This window comes from Panulirus ornatus, chromosome 9 (assembly GCF_036320965.1).
Source record: "Panulirus ornatus isolate Po-2019 chromosome 9, ASM3632096v1, whole genome shotgun sequence".
NCBI lineage: Eukaryota > Metazoa > Arthropoda > Malacostraca > Decapoda > Palinuridae > Panulirus > Panulirus ornatus.
The window spans coordinates 46,855,358-46,876,418 of record NC_092232.1 but is presented as its reverse complement, the minus strand read 5'-3'; the positions used below and the strand labels follow the sequence as shown (position 1 = coordinate 46,876,418).

Genomic DNA, 21,061 nt, shown 5'->3' with positions numbered 1-21,061 from the left:
AATGCCAGCACCTTACAAAAATGTGAATTGTTCTTGATGTAACAAAGTACAAGTGTAAAACAGCACATGCACACATGCTTACACATTTATATAAACGAGTGCTTTATTGTGTACTAAATGTTTTTTTTTTCTTTTCATTGCAGGCTGTTCGTTTTTTGAAGGTGAAGATAAAAAAGATGGAAGAAGGATAGCTTTGTTGTTGTATGATTGACAGTGTTTCCATTCAAGATGGTGGATAGACTAGTGAGTCATGGTAACCATAATATTTGAGTAGTTTTTGTTTTTAAGTATCATACTTTCATTTTATTAAAACCCACTGAAGACTCTCCATATAATGGTATTTAGAGATTATTGAAAATATTTCAGAAAAAAGTTATATTTTATTTATTAGTAGGAAATATCAAGAAATGATAAAAGAATTCTGATAGTTAGGTAGTAGTTGGTAGGCAGCCACTGACTAGGGAGGTATATTACCAAAATGAACCACCTGGTTATTGGTATGGTTAGTGATGGTTGCATAGTGAACCAGCACTTCAGTGGTTTCAAAGTTGCACTCCTTTGAATCGCGTAGCTGTTTGCTCTTCCTGCTTCACCCACATATGGACTGCTGGTAGTTTATCCTTATATATACAATCTCTCCTTGTCACAAATAACAGTTGACAACACATAACTCGCACAACTTATTCTTTGCAAAACTTGATTTTCTTGCAGTGAGTTTTTGTGCTAGTCCTGCCTTTTGGCAGAATGGTAGGAACAATAGATAGAAGTAGGAACATTAGACAAGAGCTTTAGGTAGAAACATTAGGTAGAAGTACTGTAGTAGGTAGGAGCATAAGCTGGGAGCATTAGGTAGATGTAGGTTGTAACATGATGCAGGATTATTTGGTAGACACATTAGGTAGAATTAGGTGGTAGGAACATTAGGTAGGAGCCTCTTAAAACACTGCACTTGAGTTGCTCTCTGCCAGTGGATTGTTAAGGGTGAGGGACTAAGGGCCCATTGACAGCACATCATCAAATTTAAATAACATCACTACAATCTATTTTATCCCATGCACACTTTCCACTCTTCTGCATGTTGATGCCCCAGGCCTTTAGAGCATTTTTCACTCCAATCTTCCACCTCTTCTTTGATTTCCCCTTTTCTTTGTTTCCTCCACTTCTGTTATGTATACCCTGTTAGTCATCTGTTTCCTCACTCATGTCTGTATATTTTCAGACAGTTTCATCACACCCTCTACTGCTCTTACTATTACACTATTCTCTTACCTGTCATTTCTTATTTGATCAATCCTCCATACACTACATAATGTCCTCAAACATTTCATTTTCAACACATTCACCATATCCTTTAAATTTTTGCCTAAGGGGCATGCCTTGTATCCATAGCACTGATGGGAATACTATACCATTATATGATCAAACACACACATCTTTGCTCAAAAAAGAAAGTAACTTTACTTTCCGCACATTCCACAATGCACATAAGACTTTTGCCCCATCAGCCACTTGATGGCGCACTTCAGCTTTCATGGTTCCATTCAGACTCACACTCCAAATACCTTTCCCTTTTCACTGCTAAACCTGATAGCCTTGCTTTTATCGACATTTACTCTAACATTTCTTCTTTCATACATTCTTCCAAACTCAAAAACCAGCTTCTGCAGTTTCTTACTCACATGTATTACCAACACCATATCATAAGCAGACATATGACTCACCCCCACTGTTAGCAGACTGCATACCTGCTCCTCCCCAAGACCCTTGCATTCACTATCCTATCCATAAACAGATTAAACGACCATGGTGACATTATACACCCATGCTGCAGATCCACCTTTACTTGATAAAAATTCTTCTGCTTCTAATAGCTTTCCTCCCACACATATATTCATAGCACCCTTCACAAAGCACCACTATCAACCATTATCATTTGCTTTCTCCAGATCCATAAATGTCTTACAAAACCTTCTGTTTCTCCAAGCATTTCTCAAAAACCATAGTGTTCTTCCCAGTTCAATGCTCTGTGCTTTACCCATTCTTCAATACAGCTTACCCAGTATACATGGTAAACTAATACTTCTGTAATTCAAACATCTGTCTTTGTTCCCCTTGCCTCTATACCAGGGCTACTAAATTGGTGTACCATGATCTAGATCTGGACAGTGGCAAGCTTTGTACAGTTGCTTTCCCTTAAGAAAGAAAACTTTTGAAATAGTTTTTTTGTATGGTATTTCTGTAATTGGTAGAATCTCATGAAATCTCGTGTATTAATGAATATTTTTTTGTAGTTGTATTGAGATCCAGTTTCACCTTGAAATAAGTAGTAATGTGTACTCACCATGATCCAAACATATTGAAGTACCTAAATAACCAATCAACAATGCAGTTATAGTTATGGGGAAAACATGAGAAGGTAAAGACTTTACAGAGCTTTGAGGTGTGGGAAAGAATCATTTTACCAAATTGGCTCACCCTTGAGTTGCCAGCGGCTAAACGGTAATCATGTGATGCACCAGCTTACCGAGTATTACATGGTCCTATTTATGATTAGGGCACACGAGCTGCTAGCTCTCAGGAGAAAATACCAAAATAATATTGCATTGTGATGTAGAGCAAGTGGATCAAGTTTTAAAGTTAGCATGGGAGTGTTGATAAGTCAGACTGCTTTAAACTCAAGTGTCAAGTATGCAGAGTTATAACCACCCCAGATGTAAGGGCAGTACTCCATACAAAGATGGATCAGTCATTCATATAAACAGCAATTGCTTAGGCAGAAAAGAAACTTCAACATTTAAGCAGGACTACCAGTCTCTTAGAGGCAGACTTGCCTATTTCTGTAATGTATGCTTTCCAAAACAGTGTTCATATTACTTTAATACCGAGAATGTTTATTGAGTTAAGAAGGGGAGTTACAGATCAGTCAAAGGAGAGAGGAAAGTGGTGGGGAATTTTGATATTGAGGTGGACAGTAACTATGTCGTGGATGCATCAAACTTAACTAGATTTTGTCTATCGATAGAAGATGCAGATAGAGTGAGAGAGGAAGGTGCAGATTTGAAGGATGTTGTCAGCATGTCAAAAGCTTTGGATATAATTAAGGGTAGGGCAGCTACATAGGATTCCCAAGAATGTTTCAGGGATGATGACCAGACATTAGTTAAATTGGAAAGAATATCACCAGTGGAGCTCTTCTTATGGAAGCCATACTGGTGAGAGATTCAAGATGTCTGAGAGTATGGAAGTTGACAGGATATTCAAAGACTTTGGAAATAGTATATATCAGAGCAACAGGACAGTTTTTAGTATTTTTACCTGACACTGTACCTCACTAGTTACTATACACAGGATTTTTCAGTGCCCCACACCATATATGGCGTACTTGAAGTCAACTGCTAGAAACATCCTGTACAGTATATGATACACAAGCAGTCAGGGGGTTAATTTCCCAAATAAATTCTAAATTTTTTGGTGAAAAGTGTCAGCAGTGATTGGGTAGAAAAAAGTATGATGAGTATGTGCAAATTCACCTCTGACATTCAATATAAACAAAGGAGGCCAATCATAATATCTTCTGAAGACTTTGTATTAATATCTGTCACTAACGTCAATTCATAGCCAAACTTCATATTACTAAATGAAAAGGGGAGATGGGACATCCAAGGAGAGATGGGCCATTCCATCAAAAATGGGCTAACACACACTGGACATACCAGTTTTATTTGGGAACATCTTTATATCTATTCATTATAACCCACAGGATCAGAAAATTGCTGTGGTGGAGGATCCTAAAGTGGTATGTTATGGGCCATCTTGTTTTCCAGGCTATTTAAGGGATGATAATCAAATGTGATCTTTAGAAGTCATATTATTGTTGCCCTGCTTGTAGAAATAATGAATCGCATCTGAAAGGACAAGAGCAAGGGAAGGAGTAGCACTACTCCTGAAACAGGAGTTGTGGGAGTATGTGATAGAGTGTAAGAAAGTCAATTCTAGATTGATATGGGTAAAAACTGAAAGTTGATGGAGAGAGATGGATATGCACCTGGGCATGAGAAGAAAGAACATGAGATGCAAGTGTTTTGGGAACAGCTGAATGAGTGTGTTAGTGGTTTTGATGCACAAGATCGGGTTATAGTGATGGGTGATTTGAATGCAAAGGTGAGTAATGTGGCAGTTGAGGGAGTAATTGGTATACATGGGGTGTTCAGTGTTGTAAATAGAAATGGTGAAGAGCTTGTAGATTTATGTGCTGAAAAAGGACTGGTGATTGGGAATACCTGGTTTAAAAAGCGAGATATACATAAGTATACGTATGTGAGTAGGAGAGATGGCCAGAGAACGTTATTTGATTACGTATTAATTGATAGGCACGCGAAAGAAAGACTTTTGGATGTTAATGTGCTGAGAGATGCAACTGGAGGGGTGTCTGATCATTATCTTGTGGAGGCAAGGGTGAAGATTTGTAGGGGTTTTCAGGAAAGAAGAGAGACTGTTGGGGTGAAGAGAGTGGTGAGAGTAAGTGAGCTTGGGAAGGAGACTTGTTTGAGGAAGTACCAGGAGAGACTGAGTACAGAATGGAAAAAGGTGAGAACAAAGGAGGTATGGGAGTGGGGGAGGAATGGGATGTATTTAGGGAAGCAGTGATGGCTTACGCAAAAGATGCTTGTGGCATGAGAAGTGCAGGAGGTGGGTTGATTAGAAAGGGTAGTGAGTGGTGGGATGAAGAAGTAAGATTATTAGTGAAAAAGAAGAGAGAGGCATTTGGAAGATTTTTGCAGGGAAAAAATGCAAATGAGTGGGAGATGTTTAAAAGGAAGAAGCAGGAGGTCAAGAGAAAGGTGCAAGAGGTGAAAAAGAGGGCAAATGAGAGTTGGGGTGAGAGAGTATCATTAAATTTTAGGGAGAATAAAAAGATGTTCTGGAAGGAGGTAAATAAAGTGCGTAAGACAAGGGAGCAAATGGGAACTTCAGTGAAGGGGGCTAATGGGGAGGTGATAACAAGTAGTGGTGATGTGAGAAGGAGATGGAGTGAGTATTTTGAAGGTTTGTTGAATGTGTTTGATGATAGAGTGGCAGATATAGGGTGTTTTGGTCGAGGTGGTGTGCAAAGTGAGAGGGTTAGGGAAAATTATTTGGTAAACAGAGAAGAGGTAGTAAAAGCTTTGCGGAAGATGAAAGCCGGCAAGGCAGCAGGTTTGGATGGTATTGCAGTGGAATTTATTAAAAAAGGGGGTGACTGTATTGTTGACTGGTTGGTAAGGTTATTTAATGTATGTATGATTCATGGTGAGGTGCCTGAGGATTGGCGGAATGCTTGCATAGTGCCATTGTACTAAGGCAAAGGGGATAAGAGTGAGTGCTCAAATTACAGAGGTATAAGTTTGTTGAGTATTCCTGGTAAATTATATGGGAGGGTATTGATTGAGAGGGTGAAGGCATGTACAGAACATCAGATTGGGGAAGAGCAGTGTGGTTTCAGAAGCAGTAGAGGTGTGGATCAGGTGTTTGCTTTGAAGAATGTATGTGAGAAATACTTAGAAAAGCAAATGGATTTGTATGTAGCATTTATGGATCTGGAGAAGGCATATGATAGAGTTGATAGAGATGCTCTGTGGAAGGTATTAAGAATATATGGTGTGGGAGGCAAGTTGTTAGAAGCAGTGAAAAGTTTTTATTGAGGATGTAAGGCATGTGTACGTGTAGGAAGAGAGGAAAGTGATTGGTTCTCAGTGAATGTAGGTTTTCGGCGTCTCCATGGTTGTTTAATTTGTTTATGGATGGGGTTGTTAGGGAGGTGAATGCAAGAGTTTTGGAAAGAGGGGCAAGTATGCAGTCTTGGGAAGTGAGTCAGTTGTTGTTCGCTGATGATACAGCGCTGGTGGCTGATTCATGTGAAAAACTGCAGAAGCTGGTCACTGAGTTTGGTAATGTGTGTGAAAGAAGAAAGTTAAGAGTAAATGTGAATAAGAGCAAGGTTATTAGATACAGTAGGGTTGAGGGTCAAGTCAATTGGGAGGTAAGTTTGAATGGAGAAAAACTGGAGGAAGTAAAGTGTTTTAGATATCTTGGAGTGGATCTGGCAGCGGATGGAACCATGGAAGCGGAAGTGAATCATAGGGTGGGGGAGGGGGCGAAAATTCTGGGAGCCGTGAAGAATGTTTGGAAGTCGAGAACATTATCTTGGAAAGCAAAAATGGGTATTTTTGAAGGAATAGTGGTTCCAACAATGTTGTATGGTTGCGAGGCGTGGGCTATGGATAGGGTTGTGCACAGGAGGGTGGATGTGCTGGAAATGAGATGTTTGAGGACCATATGTGGTGTGAGGTGGTTTGATCGAGTAAGTAATGTAAGGGTAAGAGAGATATGTGGAAATAAAAAGAGTGGTTGAGAGAGCAGAAGAGGGTGTTTTGAAATGGTTTGGTCACATGGAGAGAATGAGTGAGGAAAGACTGACCAAGAGGATATATGTGTCTGAGGTGGAGGGAACAAGGAGAAGTAGGAGACCAAATTGGAGGTGGAAAGATGGAGTGAAAAAGATTTTGAGTGATCGGGGCCTAAACATGCAGGAGGGTGAAAGGCGTGCAAGGAATAGAGTGAACTGGAACGATGTGGTATACTGGGGTCGACATGCTGTCAATGGATTGAACCAGGGCATGGGAAGCGTCTGGGGTAAACCATGGAAAGTTGTGTGGGGCCTGGATGTGGAAAGGGAGCTGTGGTTTCGGTGCATTATTACATGACAGCTAGAGACTGAGTGTGAACGAATGGGGCCTTTGTTGTCTTTTCCTAGCGCTACCCCGCACACACGAGGGGGGATGGGGTTGTTATTCCATGTGTGGTGAGGTGGCGATGGGAATAAATAAAGGCAGACAGTATGAATTATGTACATGTGTATATATGTATATGTCTGTGTGTGTATATATATGTGTACATTGAGATGTATAGTTATGTATATTTGCGTGTGTGGACGTGTATGTATATACATGTGTATGTGGGTGGGTTGGGCCATTCTTTCGTCTGTTTCCTTGCGCTACCTCGTTAACGCGGGAGACAGCAACAAAGCAAAATAAATAAATAAAATATCTAGAGATAATGTTTGATGTGTGTCAGTACGTGAGAAATGATTTTAATGAGGGAATAGTGGACATGTGAAACAAGCTAAGTGAAGAAACTGTATATGTTGAGTGCAGGGAAATTCAAAAGCCTGTTGAATTTTGAGTTTTAAGAAATGGGGCTCAAGGAATGTAAAGCTCGTTCCCCATATGTAGACTAGACATAATGACATGTTCTTATCTAACCAAAATCTTCTTTTTTAACAGATGCCTCCACTAAGCAGAATACTGGACATATAGGGAGAAAAAAGTCTTGAGTGAACAAATGAAGGTTGAAATAGGAAATGTCCACAACTGTTTTTACTGTCTCAAGAAGTGTTCAGCAGAACTTAAAATAGTACCTCAGGATGGATGTAAATCAAGAGTGGATTTATCAGTAAGAATGAAACCGTGAGAGGGAATAATTCTGACCTTCTTAAAGAACCCCTCCTGATCTTGACAGTAAATGCTTCACGGGATGCACTGGAAATATGTAGTTGGACATTGTACTGCCCTTTTCCCATGGAAAGTGTATGTGTGCAAATAAGGCCAGTTTTCTTCAGTTATTGATGGTATATCAATAACCAGGGCATGTGAAGCATCTGGGGTAAACCATGGAAAGTTTTGTGGGGCCTGGATGTGGAAAGGGAGACTGACGAATGTGGCCTTTGTTGTCTTTTCCTAGCACTACCTTGCGCAGATGCGAGGGGGGGTTATCATTTCATGTGTGGCGGGGTGGCGACAGGAATGAATAAGGACAGACAGTATGAAGTACGTACATGTGTATATATGTATATGTCTGTGTTCCCATGAGTCCACGGGGAAAATGAAACACGAAAAGTTCCCAAGTGCACTTTCATGTAATAATCACATCATCAGGGGAGGCACAAGAGAGAAATATAACAGTCAGTTGATATACATCGAAGAGACGAATCTAGGATGCCATTTGGTAAACATGTGATTGTCCAAAATATGATGTTTTGGACAATCACATGTTTACCAAATGGCGTCCTAGCTTCATCTCTTCGATGTATATCAACTGACTGTTATATTTCTCTCTTGTGCCTCCCCTGATGATGTGATTATTGCACGAAAGTGCACTTGGAAACTTTTCGTGTTTCATTTTCCCCGTGGACTCATAGGAATATCTTGATCACGCGCAAAATTGTGATCCTTTCCAATATGTCTGTGTGTGTATACATATGTATATGTGCATGTGTAGACGTGTATGTGGGTGGGGTGGGCCATTCTTTCGTCTGTTTCCTTGCGCTAACACGGGCGACAGCAACAAAGTATGATAAAAGATATAAAAGTGATAAATCACTTGGATGGAATAGGCAGTTATATGATAAATAATATTTAGGTGACTAATACACCTATTTACATACTATTTTACGTAAGGAACCACATTTGTGAACATGCATGAATTATTTTTCTGAAGCATCATCTTTCTTATATACTTTTCATGTGATGGAGGGAATTTTGGGTTTTATTTGTATTATGTTGGATTTATAGAAATATTTATCATATACTGATTTCATACATTGAAATCAAGGTGCTACCCTCCCATATTTTGTCAACCAAATTCTTAGACCATAAGTTGAATTGTGTGTTACTTTGGGTATCTGATAAAGTTTCGACTTATTACCTCAGTAAGAATGTAATAAAAAGAAGAAAGGATGTAGAAAAAATACACAGAAGATAAATGGAAAATTGAGCCGTGATGGTGTTAGATGATAATGTAATAAAAAAGTTTTTATTAGACTTCTATGTCATATAAAAGTAATTTTGATAAAATAATATTTTGTAATATAAAAATTTGAGCATCAGTACATCAAAGATTGAACAAGGAGAGCAAATATACTTATGCATTTAAACAATTTACAATACATAATATTTAATACTGGATTATATATAAGGGATAGACATCTGACAAACTAAAGGTTCCATTCTGCAAAATATACTTGACTCCTTTTAATGGTAGAAACTGAACAGCACTTACTAGTAATATAATGCACTGTTGATGTATTTACTGAACAATATATGAGTATAGCAAAAAAAAAAAAAACCCAGGCAAACCACATTATTGCACAATGGCTCTACAAGTTCACTTTAAAGTTGCATTTTATTGTTTATATAACTGGTAAGGTTAGTACAGTGGCAACATTTTCCTTTTCATTGAAGGCTGCATTGTAAGCATACTATGTATACATAAGAAATTAGTATTACATGGACTGTATTTGCATTGTCAGCTTATCTTGGCATAACTCAAATCAAATATGGCAGAGTTTAATTCTCTGAACTACAAAATAGCCTGCAGTCTGGGATAGCTCTCCAGCTTCCTCAAAAATATCAAAGTTTTTGGTTAAAGATCGGAGTTCTATAGGAGTCCTTTGCTATGTTTGTTGATGAATTCCTGTACATAATTCCTACCACCAATGAAAAGGAATACTGTATGTTAAGCATGGGGCACAATAGGTGCATGGTATCCACAATATACCAGTATATTTGACCCCACCCTCATATCCTTCTATTATATGTTTCTCTTAATCTCTGTTTTACATTCTAATATCACACTGTGGTTTTACTGTATTACTTTGTTTTGAAACAGTTCTTTAATACTGGCAAATTTGGTACTAAAAACTATTTACTTATCCACAATCTGTCTCATATATGTACAACCTACAGTACATGACTTTGAAATGCTTATCTAGAAAAATGCAGGCAACTTGAAAAGAGAGAAACTCTTGAAAATCAACAGAATGAATGAAAACCTCACCTAATTGAGTCTGAGAATAGCTTTGCTGATCTGTGTACAGGTGTTCATTTAATATATGTGATGTTTTCATTAATATTATCAAAACTAAAAACCAACTTTACTGTAGAGTTCATGTTTGAGAATGGGGATATGTTCAAGGGGGATATGTCAAGTTACATTTTCTCACATATGCTGTTATGTGTGATATTTGAACACAATAAAGATTACTATCTGTGGCAACATAAGTTCTTTACTAACATCTATCTATCTATATCTCTGATGTCCATTCCCTTGAAGGGGTGGCCATGGCAAAAGTCTCCATAACTGGACTTCAATACCACTTCTTAGCCTTTAGTGCCTCACTCTTACCAGGCTATTGATCACCGTTTCCCATGTTTGTGAGGTAATGCCTGGAATAGATGAAGAAAAGCCACATCCACTCATCCATTCTCTAGATGTCATTGTGTAATGCACCAAAACCTCAACTTCCTATCCAAAACCAGGCCCCAAACAAAGGCCTTTCCATGGTTTACCCCAGATGCTTCAAATGCTACAGTTCAGTCCATGAACAGCACATCAACCCCAGTATACCACATTGTTCCAGTTCACTCTATTTCATGCACCCCGTACACTCTCAGTCATGTTCCCTTAAAAGCTTTTTCACTTCATTCTTCCATCTCCATTTTGGTCTCCCATTCTCCTTGTTCCCTCCACCTCCCATATATCCAAACCATTCCAGCACACCCGCATCTCTCTCAACCACACTCCTTCCATTACTATCCCAATTAAACTACCCATCTATATGTATATATATATATATATATAAAAAAAAAAAAAAAAAAATATATAAATATATTCATTTATTTATTTATTTATTTTGCTTTGTCGCTGTCTCCCGCGTTAGCGAGGTAGCACAAGGAAACAGACGAAAGAATAGCCCAACCCACCCACATACACATGTATATACATACGTCCACACACGTAAATATACATACCTATACATCTCAATGTACACATATATATACACATACAGACATATACATATATACACATGTACATAATTCATACTGTCTGCCTTTATTTATTCCCATCGCCACCCCACCACACATGGAATAACAACCCCCCTCCCCCCTCATGTGTGCGAGGTAGCGCTAGGAAAAGACAACAAAGGCCCCATTCGTTCACACTCAGTCATGTAATAATGCACCGAAACCACAGTTCCCTTTCCACATCCAGGCCCCACACAACTTTCCATGGTTTACCCCAGACGCTTCACATGCCCTGGTTCAATCCATTGACAGCACGTCGACCCCGGTATACCACATCGTTCCAATTCACTCTATTCCTTGCACGCCTTTCACCCTCCTGCATGTTCAGGCCCCGATCACTCGAAATCTTTTTCACTCCATCTTTCCATCTCCAATTTGGTCTCCCACTTCTCCTCGTTCCCTCCACCTCTGACACATATATCCTCTTGGTCAATCTTTCCTCACTCATTTTCTCTCCATGTGACCAAACCATTTCAAAACACCCTCTTCTGCTCTCTCAACCACACTCTTTTAATTTCCACACTTCTCTCTTACCCTTACATTACTTACTCGATCAAACCACCTCACACCACATATTGTCCTCAAACATCTCATTTCCAGCACATCCACCCACCTGCGCACAACTCTATCCATAGCCCACGCCTCGCAACCATACAACATTGTTGGAACCACTATTGTTGGAACCACTAAACAACTTTCCCATTTTTGCTTTCTGAGATAATATTCTCGATTTCCAAACATTCTTCAAGGCTCCCAGAATTTTCGTCCCTCCCCCAACCTATCTATGATTCACTTCCGCTTCCATGGTTCCGTCCGCTGCCAGATCCACTCCCAGATATCTAAAACACTTTACTTCCTCCAGTTTTTCTCCATTCAAATTTACCTCCCAGTTGACTTGACCCTCAACCCTACTGTACCTTGCTCTTATTCACATTTACGTTTAACTTTCTTCTTTCACACACTTTACCAAACTCAGTCACCAGCTTCTGCAGTTTTTCACATGAATCAGCCACCAGCGCTGTATCATCAGCGAACAACAACTGACTCACTTCCCAAGCTCTCTCATCCACAACAGACTGCATACTTGCCCCTCTTTCCAAAACTTGCATTCACCTCCCTAACACAACACCCCCATCCATAAACAAATTAAACAACCATGGAGACATCACACACCCCTGCCGCAAACCTACATTCACTGAGAACCAATCACTTTCCTCTCTTCTGACACGTACACATGCCTTACATCCTCGATAAAAACTTTTCACTGCTTCTAACAATTTGCCTCCCACCCCATATATTCTTAATACCTTCCACAGAGCATCTCTATCAACTCTATCATATGCCTTCTCCAGATCCATAAATGCTACATACAAATCCATTTGCTTTTCTAAGTATTTCTCACATACATTCTTCAAAGCAAACACCTGATCCACACATCCTCTACCACTTCTGAAACCACACTGCTCTTCCCCAATCTGATGCTCTGTACATGCCTTCACCCTCTCAATCAATACCCTCCCATATAATTTACCAGGAATACTCAACAAACTTATACTTCTGTAATTTGAGCACTCACTCTTATCCCCTTTGCCTTTGTACAATGGCACTATGTAAGCATTCCACCAATCCTCAGGCACCTCACCATGAATCATACACACATTAAATAACCTTACCAACCAGTCAACAATACAGTCACCCCCTTTTTTGATAAATTCCACTGCAATACCATCCAAACCTGCTGCCTTGCCAGCTTTCATCTTTCGCAAAGCTTTTACTACCTCTTCTCTGTTTATCAAATCATTTTCCCTAACCCTCTCACTTTGCACACCACCTCGACCAAGACACCCTATATCTGCCACTCTATCATCAAACACATTCAACAAACCTTCAAAATACTCTCTGCATCTCCTTCTCACATCACCACTACTTGTTATCACCTCCCTATTAGCCCCCTTCACTGAAGTTCCCATTTGCTCCCTTGTCTTACGCACTTTATTTACCTCCTTCCAAAACATCTTTTTATTCTCCCTAAAATTTAATGATACTCTCTCACCCCAACTCTCATATGCTCTCTTTTTCACCTGTTGCACCTTTCTCTTGACCTCCTGCCTTTTTCTTTTATACATCTCACAGCCATTTGCATTTTTTCCCTCTCTCTTGCCTCTCTCTTCTCTTTCACTAATAATCTTACTTCTTCGTCCCACCGCTCACTACCCTTTCTAATCTGCCCACCTCCCACACTTTTCATGCCACAAGCATCTTTTGCACAAGCCATCGCTGCTTCCCTAAATACATCCCATTCCTCCCCCACTCCTCTTACCTAGTTTGTTCTCACCTTTTTCCATTCTGTACTCAGTCTCTCTTGGTACTTCCTCGCACAAGTCTCCTTTCCAAGCTCACTTACTCTCACCACTCTTTTCACCCCAACAGTCTCTCTTCTTTTCTGAAAACCTCTACAAATCTTCACCTTCGCCTCCACAAGATAATGATCAGACATCCCTCCAGTTGCACCTCTCAGTACATTAACATCCAAAAGTCTCTCTTTCGTGCGCCTATCAATTAACACGTAATCCAATAACGCTTTCTGGCCATCTCTCCTACTTACATATGTATACTTATGTATATCTCTCTTTTTAAACCAGGTATTCCCAATCACCAATCCTTTTTCAGCACATAAATCTACAAGCACTTCACCATTTCCATTTACAACACTGAACACCCCATGTACACCAATTATTCCCTCAACTGCCACATTACTCACCTTTGCATTCAAATCTCCCATCACTATAACCCAGTCTCGAGCATGAAGACTACTAACACACTCACTCAGCTGCTCCCAGAACACTTGCCTCTCATGATCTTTCTTCTCATGCCCAGGTGCATATGCACCAATAATCACCCATCTCTCTCCATCCGCTTTCAGTTTTACCCATATCAGTCTGGAGTTTTCTTTCTTACACTCTATCACATACTCCCACCACTCCTGTTTCAGGAGTAGTGCTACTCCTTCCCTTACTCTTGTCCTCTCACTAACCCCTGACTTTACTCCCAAGACATTTCCAAATCACTCTTCCCCTTTCCCTTGAGCTTCGTTTCACTCAGAGCCAAAACATCTAGGTTCCTTTCCTCAAGCATACTACCTATCTCTCCTTTTTTGTCATCTTGGTTACATCCACACACATCTAAACACCCCAATCTGAGCCTTCGAGGAGGATGAGCACTCCCCCTGTGACTCCTTCTTCTGTTTCCCATTTTAGAAAGTTAAAATACATTATATATATATATATATATATATATATATATATATATATATATATATATATAATGTACATCCCTGGGGATTGGGGTGAAAGAATACTTCCCACGCATTCCTCACGTGTCATAGAAGGCGACTAGAGGGGATGGGAGCGGGGGGCCAGAAATCCTCCCCTCCTTGTATTTTTAACTTTCTAAAAAAAAAATGGGAAAGAGAAGGAGTCATGCGGGGAGTGCTCATACTCCTCGTAGACTCAGGTTGGGGTGTCTGAATGTGTGTGGATGTAACCAAGATGTGAAAAAAGGAGAGATAGGTAGTATGTTTGAGGAAAGGAACCTGGATGTTTTGGCTCTGAGTGAAACGAAGCTCAAGGGTAAAGGGGAAGAGTGGTTTGGGAATGTCTTGGGAGTAAAGTCAGGGGTTAGTGAGAGGACAAGAGCAAGGGAAGTAGTAGCAGTACTCCTGAAACAGGAGTTGTGGGAGCATGTGATAGAATGTAAGAAAGTAAATTCTCGATTAATATGGGTAAAACTGAAAGTTGATGGAGAGAGATGGGTGATTATTGGTGCATATGCACCTGGGTATGAGAAGAAAGATCATGAGAGGCATTTTGGGAGCAGCTGAATGAGTGTGTTAGTGGTTTTGATGCACGAGACCGGGTTATAGTGATGGGTGATTTGAAAGCAAAGGCGAGTAATGTGGCAGTTGAGGGAATAATTGGTATACATGGGGTGTTCAGTGTTGTAAACGGAAATGGTGAAGAGCTTGTAGATTTATGTGCTGAAAAAGGACTGGTGATTGGGAATACCTGGTTTAAAAAGCGAGATATACATAAGTATACGTATGTAAGTAAGAGAGATGGCCAGAGAGCGTTATTGGATTACGTGTTAATTGACAGGCGCGCGAAAGAGAGACTTTTGGATGTAAATGTGCTGAGAGGTGCAACTGGAGGGATGTCTGATCATTATCTTGTGGAGGCTAAGGTGAAGATTTGTATGGGTTTTCAGAAAAGAAGAGTGAGTGTTGGGGTGAAGAGAGTGGTGAGAGTAAGTGAGCTTGGGAAGGAGACTTGTGTGAGGAAGTACCAGGAGAGACTGAGTACAGAATGGAAAAAGGTGAGAACAATGGAAGTAAGGGGAGTGGGGGAGGAATGGGATGTATTTAGGGAATCAGTGATGGATTGCGCAAAAGATGCTTGTGGCATGAGAAGTGTGGGAGGTGGGTTGATTAGAAAGGGTAGTGAGTGGTGGGATGAAGAAGTAAGATTATTAGTGAAAGAGAAGAGAGAGGCATTTGGACAATTTTTGCAGGGAAAAAATGCAATTGAGTGGGAGATGTATAAAAGAAAGAGACAGGAGGTCAAGAGAAAGGTGCAAGAGGTGAAAAAGAGGGCAAATGAGAGTTGGGGTGAGAGAGTATCATTAAATTTTAGGAAGAATAAAAAGATGTTCTGGAAGGAGGTAAATAAAGTGCATAAGACAAGGGAGCAAATGGGGACTTCAGTGAAGTGGGCTAATAGGGAGGTGATAACATGTAGTGGTGATGTGAGAAGGAGATGGAGTGAGTATTTTGAAGGTTTGTTGAATGTGTTTGATGATAGAGTGGCAGATATAGGGTGTCTTGGTCGAGGTGGTGTGCAAAGTGAGAGGGTTGGGGAAAATGATTTGGTAAACAGAGAAGAGGTAGTAAAAGCTTTGCGGAAGATGAAAGCCGGCAAGGCAGCAGGTTTGGATGGTATTGCAGTGGAATTTATTAAAAAAGGGGGTGACTGTATTGTTGACTGGTTGGTAAGGTTATTTAATGTATGTATGACTCATGGTGAGGTGCCTGAGGATTGGCGGAATGCGTGCATAGTGCCATTGTACAAAGGCAAAGGGGATAAGAGTGAGTGCTCAAATTACAGAGGTATAAGTTTGTTGAGTATTCCTGGTAAATTATATGGGAGGGTATTGACTGAAAGGGTGAAGGCATGTACAGAGCATCAGATTGGGGAAGAGCAGTGTGGTTTCAGAAGTGGTAGAGGATGTGTGGATCAGGTGTTTGCTTTGAAGAATGTATGTGAGAAATACTTAGAAAAGCAAATGGATTTGTATGTAGCATTTATGGATCTGGAGAAGGCATATGATAGAGTTGATAGAGATGCTCTGTGGAAGGTATTAAGAATATATGGTGTGGGTGGCAAGTTGTTAGAAGAAGTGAAAAGTTTTTATCGAGGATGTAAGGCATGTGTACGTGTAGGAAGGGAGGAAAGCGATTGGTTCTCAGTGAATGTAGGTTTGCGGCAGGGGTGTGTGATGTCTCTATGGTTGTTTAATTTGTTTATGGATGGGGTTGTTAGGAAGGTGAATGCAAGAGTTTTGGAAAGAGGGGCAAGAATGAAGTCTTTTGTGGATGAGAGAGCTTGGGAAGTGAGTCAGTTGTTGTTCGCTGATGATACAGCGCTGGTGGCTGATTCATGTGAGAAACTGCAGAAGCTGGTGACTGAGTTTGGTAACGTGTGTGAAAGAAGAAAGTTAAGAGGAAATGTGAATAAGAGCAAGGTTATTAGGTACAGTAGGGTTGAGGGTCAAGTCAATTGGGAGGTAAGTTTGAATGGAGAAAAACTGGAGGAAGTAAAGTGTTTTAGATATCTGGGAGTGGATCTGGCAGCGGATGGAACCATGGAAGTGGAAGTGAATCATAGGGTGGGGGAGGGGGCGAAAATTCTGGGAGCCTTGAAGAATGTGTGGAAGTCGAGAACATTATCTCGGAAAGCAAAAATGGGTGTTTGAAGGAATAGTGGTTCCAACAATGTTGTATGGTTGCGAGGCGTGGGCTATGGATAGAGTTGTGCGCAGGAGGATGGATGTGCTGGAAATGAGATGTTTGAGGACAATGTGTGGTGTGAGGTGGTTTGATCGAGTAAGTAATGTAAGGGTAAGAGAGATGTGTGGAAATAAAAAGAGCGTGGTTGAGAGAGCAGAAGAGGGTGTTTTGAAATGGTTTGGGCACATGGAGAGAATGAGTGAGGAAAGATTGACCAAGAGGATATATGTGTCGAGGTGGAGGGAACGAGGAGAAGTGGGAGACCAAATTGGAGGTGGAAAGATGGGAGTGAAAAAGATTTTGAGTGATCGGGGCCTGAACATGCAGGAGGGTGAAAGGCGTGCAAGGAATAGAGTGAATTGGATCGATGTGGTATACCGGGGTTGACGTGCTGTCAGTGGATTGAATCAGGGCATGTGAAGCGTCTGGGGTAAACCATGGAAAGCTGTGTGGGGCCTGGATGTGGAAAGGGAGCTGTGGTTTTGGGCATTATTGCATGACAGCTAGAGACTGAGTGTGAACGAATGAGGCCTTTGTTGTCTTTTCCTAGCACTACCCCGCACACATGAGGGGGGTGGGGGATGGTATTCCATGTGTGGCGAGGTGGTGATGGGAATGAATAAAGGCAGACAGTGTGAATTGTGTGCATGGGTATATATGTATGTGTGTGTGTGTGTGTTTATATATGTGTACATTGAGATGTATAGGTATGTATATTTGCGTGTGTGGACGTGTGTGTATATACATGTGTATGGGGGTGGGTTTGGCCATTTCTTTCGTCTGTTTCCTTGCGCTACCTCGCAAACGCGGGAGACAGCGACAAAGCAAAATAAAATGAATATAAAATATATATATATATATATATATATATATATATATATATATATATATATATATATAAGTAATGAAAGGGTAAGAGAGATGTGTGGTAATAAAAAGAGTGTGGTGGTTAGATCAGAAGAGGGTGCATTGAAATGGTTTGGTCACATGGAGAGAATGAGTGAGGAAAGACTGACAAAGAGAATATATGTGTCAGAGGTGGAGGGAACAAGGAGAAGTGGGAGACCAAATTGGAGGTGGAAGGATGGAGTGAAAAAGATTTTGAGAGGTCATGGCCTGAACATACAGGAGGGTTAAAGGCGTGCAAGGAATAGAGTGAATTGGAATGATGTGGTATACTGGGGTGGATGTGCTGTCAATGGATTCAACCAAGGTATGTGAAGCATCTGGGGTAAGCCATGGAAAGCTCTGTGGGGCCTGGACGTGGAAAGGAAGCTGTACTTTTGGTACAGTACACATGACAGCTAGAAACTGAATGTGAATGAATGTGGCCTTTTTTCTTTTCCTTGTGCTACCTCGGGGCAGGGGGGGATGCTATTTCATGTGTGGCGGTGTGGCAATGGGAATGGATGAAGGCAGCAAGTATGAATATGTGTGCATGTGTATATATGTATATGTTTGTGTATGTATATGTATGTACACACTGAAATGTATAGGTATGTATATGTGCATGTGTGGGAATTTATGTATATACATGTGTATGTGGGTGGGTTGGGCCATTCTTTGTCTGTTTCCTTGTGCTACCTCACTAACGCAGGAGACAGCGATTAAGTGTAATATGAATATAAACAAATATCAGTCATAATTATCATTGGCATTACTGGACTTTCCCTGTATGTAGTTACACTGTGAGTGAAAAGACACTTTTGGTGAGGATGAATCGGTGTTAGTGGACAAAGGGGATTGCTGCCTCACTGAGGAACTTCTCACTCCAAAGGAGTCCATCCTTTCCCGGCTACTGATTGTAGTGCAACTTTCAGGTGCAGGAGCCATGTGAAAAGGGTTGTGGGGTTATATGTTAAATAATCTGTTATAATGATCATTTGAAATATGGCTTAATATTTATATATTCTGGTCTGGTTCTGAAGATGCCTGCTAGTTCCCTAAAACCTGGCCTTTTCTGTGGCTTAAAATTCCAACAACGCAGCATTAGGTCGTACACTCCCTTTGGACTCTTCTCTGGCTTAGGAAGTCTTTCATTCTTTTCAAGTAATTCAATTACCTGAAAAAGAAAAATTATCATTATTTTTTGTCATAGCACAATATTCTGTATGAGGAAAAACTGAAACATAAGGTTCAAAATGCACAAACATAGTTTATTAGTAACCTTTATGCCTTCATATTCTACAAAGCAGAGTGCCTCACGTCAGGACTTTGGCTCATATTAGAACTTCCTCACAAGCCATGATTACTGCAAACTTTTATGAATGTCTTCTTGGAGACACCCCTCCTTCCCATGTACTTTCTTAATCTATCTTTTCATAACCTTGGCTTTCTTCTTAATATAGCTTAAGTAAGATATTAGCTAATTCCTTCAGAACATAGTACCTTTTTCTTTTTCTTTCCTTCTATGGGTCCCATCTCCATTATCTTTGGCAAAAAATCTCTATCATACAGTAAACCCTCAATTTAATGGACTAATAGGGGTGATGGTGTCCGTTGATGCCAAAAGTCCATTAAACTGAATGTTACCTATAGGCCATCTTTAAATATAATATACAGTTCACATGCTTTCTTTTAACTCGTATCACTTGATGCCATTTTGAATTGTAAGGACTGCAAAATTATTTAATAAATAAAGTCACAATTCTCTGTATACAACCTGACAGCACGTTAGGATGTTTGATCAAGTATGTAATGAAAGGGAAAGAGAGATGTGTGGTAATAAAAAGAGTGTGGTTGAGAGAGCAGAAGAGGGTGGTTGAAAAGGTATGGACATATGGAGATAATGAGAGAGGAAAGGTTGACAAAGAGGATATATGTGTCAAAGGTGGAAAGAACAAGAGGCAGGAAACCAAATTGGAGGTGGAAGGATGTAGTGGAAAAGATATATATATATATATATATATATATATATATATATATATATATATAGAGAGAGAGAGAGAGAGAGAGAGAGAGAGAGAAGTGGGAGACCAAATTGGAGGTGGAAAGATGGAGTGAAAAAGATTTTGAGTGATTGGGGCCTGAACATGCAGGAGGGTGAAAGGCGTGCAAGGAATAGAGTGAATTGGAACGATGTGCTATACCGGGGTCGACGTGCTGTCAATTGATTGAACCAGGGCATGTGAAGCGTCTGGGGTAAACCATGGAAAGTTGTGTGGGGCCTGGATGTGGAAAGGGAGCTGTGGTTTCGGTGCATTATTACGAGACAGCTAAAGACAGCTGAGTGTGAACGAAAGGGGCCTTTGTTGTCTTTTCCTAGTGCTACCTCGCACACATGAGGGGGGAGGGGGTTGTTATTTCATATATATATATATATATATATATATATATATATATATATATATATATATTTTTTTTTTTTTTTTTTTTTTTTTTTTTACTTTGTTGCTGTCTCCCGCGTTTGCGAGGTAGCGCAAGGAAACAGACGAAAGAAATGGCCCAACCCCCCCCCATACACATGTATATACATACGTCCACACACGCAAATATACATACCTACACAGCTTTCCATGGTTTACCCCAGACGCTTCACATGCCTTGATTCAATCCACTGACAGCACGTCAGCCCCGGTATACCACATCGCTCCAATTCACTCTGTTCCTTGCCCTCCTTTCACCCTCCTGCATGTTCAGGCCCCGATCACACAAAATCTTTTTCACTCCATCTTTCCACCTCCAATTTGGTCTCCCTCTTCTCCTTGTTCCCTCCACCTCCGACACATATATCCTCTTGGTCAATCTTTCCTCACTCATTCTCTCCATGTGCCCAAACCACTTCAAAACACCCTCTTCTGCTCTCTCAACCACGCTCTTTTTATTTCCACACATCTCTCTTACCCTTACGTTACTCACTCGATCAAACCACCTCACACCACACATTGTCCTCAAACATCTCATTTCCAGCACATCCATCCTCCTGCGCACAACTCTATCCATAGCCCACGCCTCGCAACCATACAACATTGTTGGAACCACTATTCCTTCAAACATACCCATTTTTGCTTTCCGAGATAATGTTCTCGACTTCCACACATTCTTCAAGGCCCCCAGAATTTTCGCCCCCTCCCCCACCCTATGATCCACTTCCGCTTGC

General features: G+C 40.5%; 2 protein-coding genes across 7 annotated transcripts in view; one reads left to right on the top strand and one right to left on the bottom strand.

Moving 5' to 3' along the window:
* The window catches only part of LOC139750393 (uncharacterized), an 89,505-nt gene that overhangs the window by 58,807 nt on the left and 9,637 nt on the right, over positions 1–21,061 (top strand). For 2 of the 4 annotated variants that reach the window (XM_071665130.1, XM_071665131.1), the window contains 2 exons: positions 144–243; positions 7,323–8,022. In XM_071665130.1, the coding sequence (XP_071521231.1) occupies positions 144–191 (48 nt within the window). In that variant the 3' untranslated portion in view covers positions 192–243; positions 7,323–8,022. Of the gene's footprint in view, positions 1–143; positions 254–7,322; positions 8,023–21,061 lie in introns of those variants that run through there. The other 2 variants (XM_071665132.1, XM_071665133.1) reach the window with 2 other exon arrangements.
* Shark (SH2 ankyrin repeat kinase) overlaps positions 16,578–21,061 on the bottom strand; it is a 192,047-nt gene continuing 187,563 nt past the window's right edge. For 2 of the 3 annotated variants that reach the window (XM_071665126.1, XM_071665127.1), the window contains exon 17: positions 16,580–19,024. In XM_071665126.1, coding sequence (XP_071521227.1) covers positions 18,842–19,024 — 183 coding nt within the window. In that variant the 3' untranslated portion in view covers positions 16,580–18,841. Of the gene's footprint in view, positions 19,025–21,061 lie in introns of all 3 variants that reach the window. The other variant, XM_071665128.1, reaches the window with a different exon arrangement.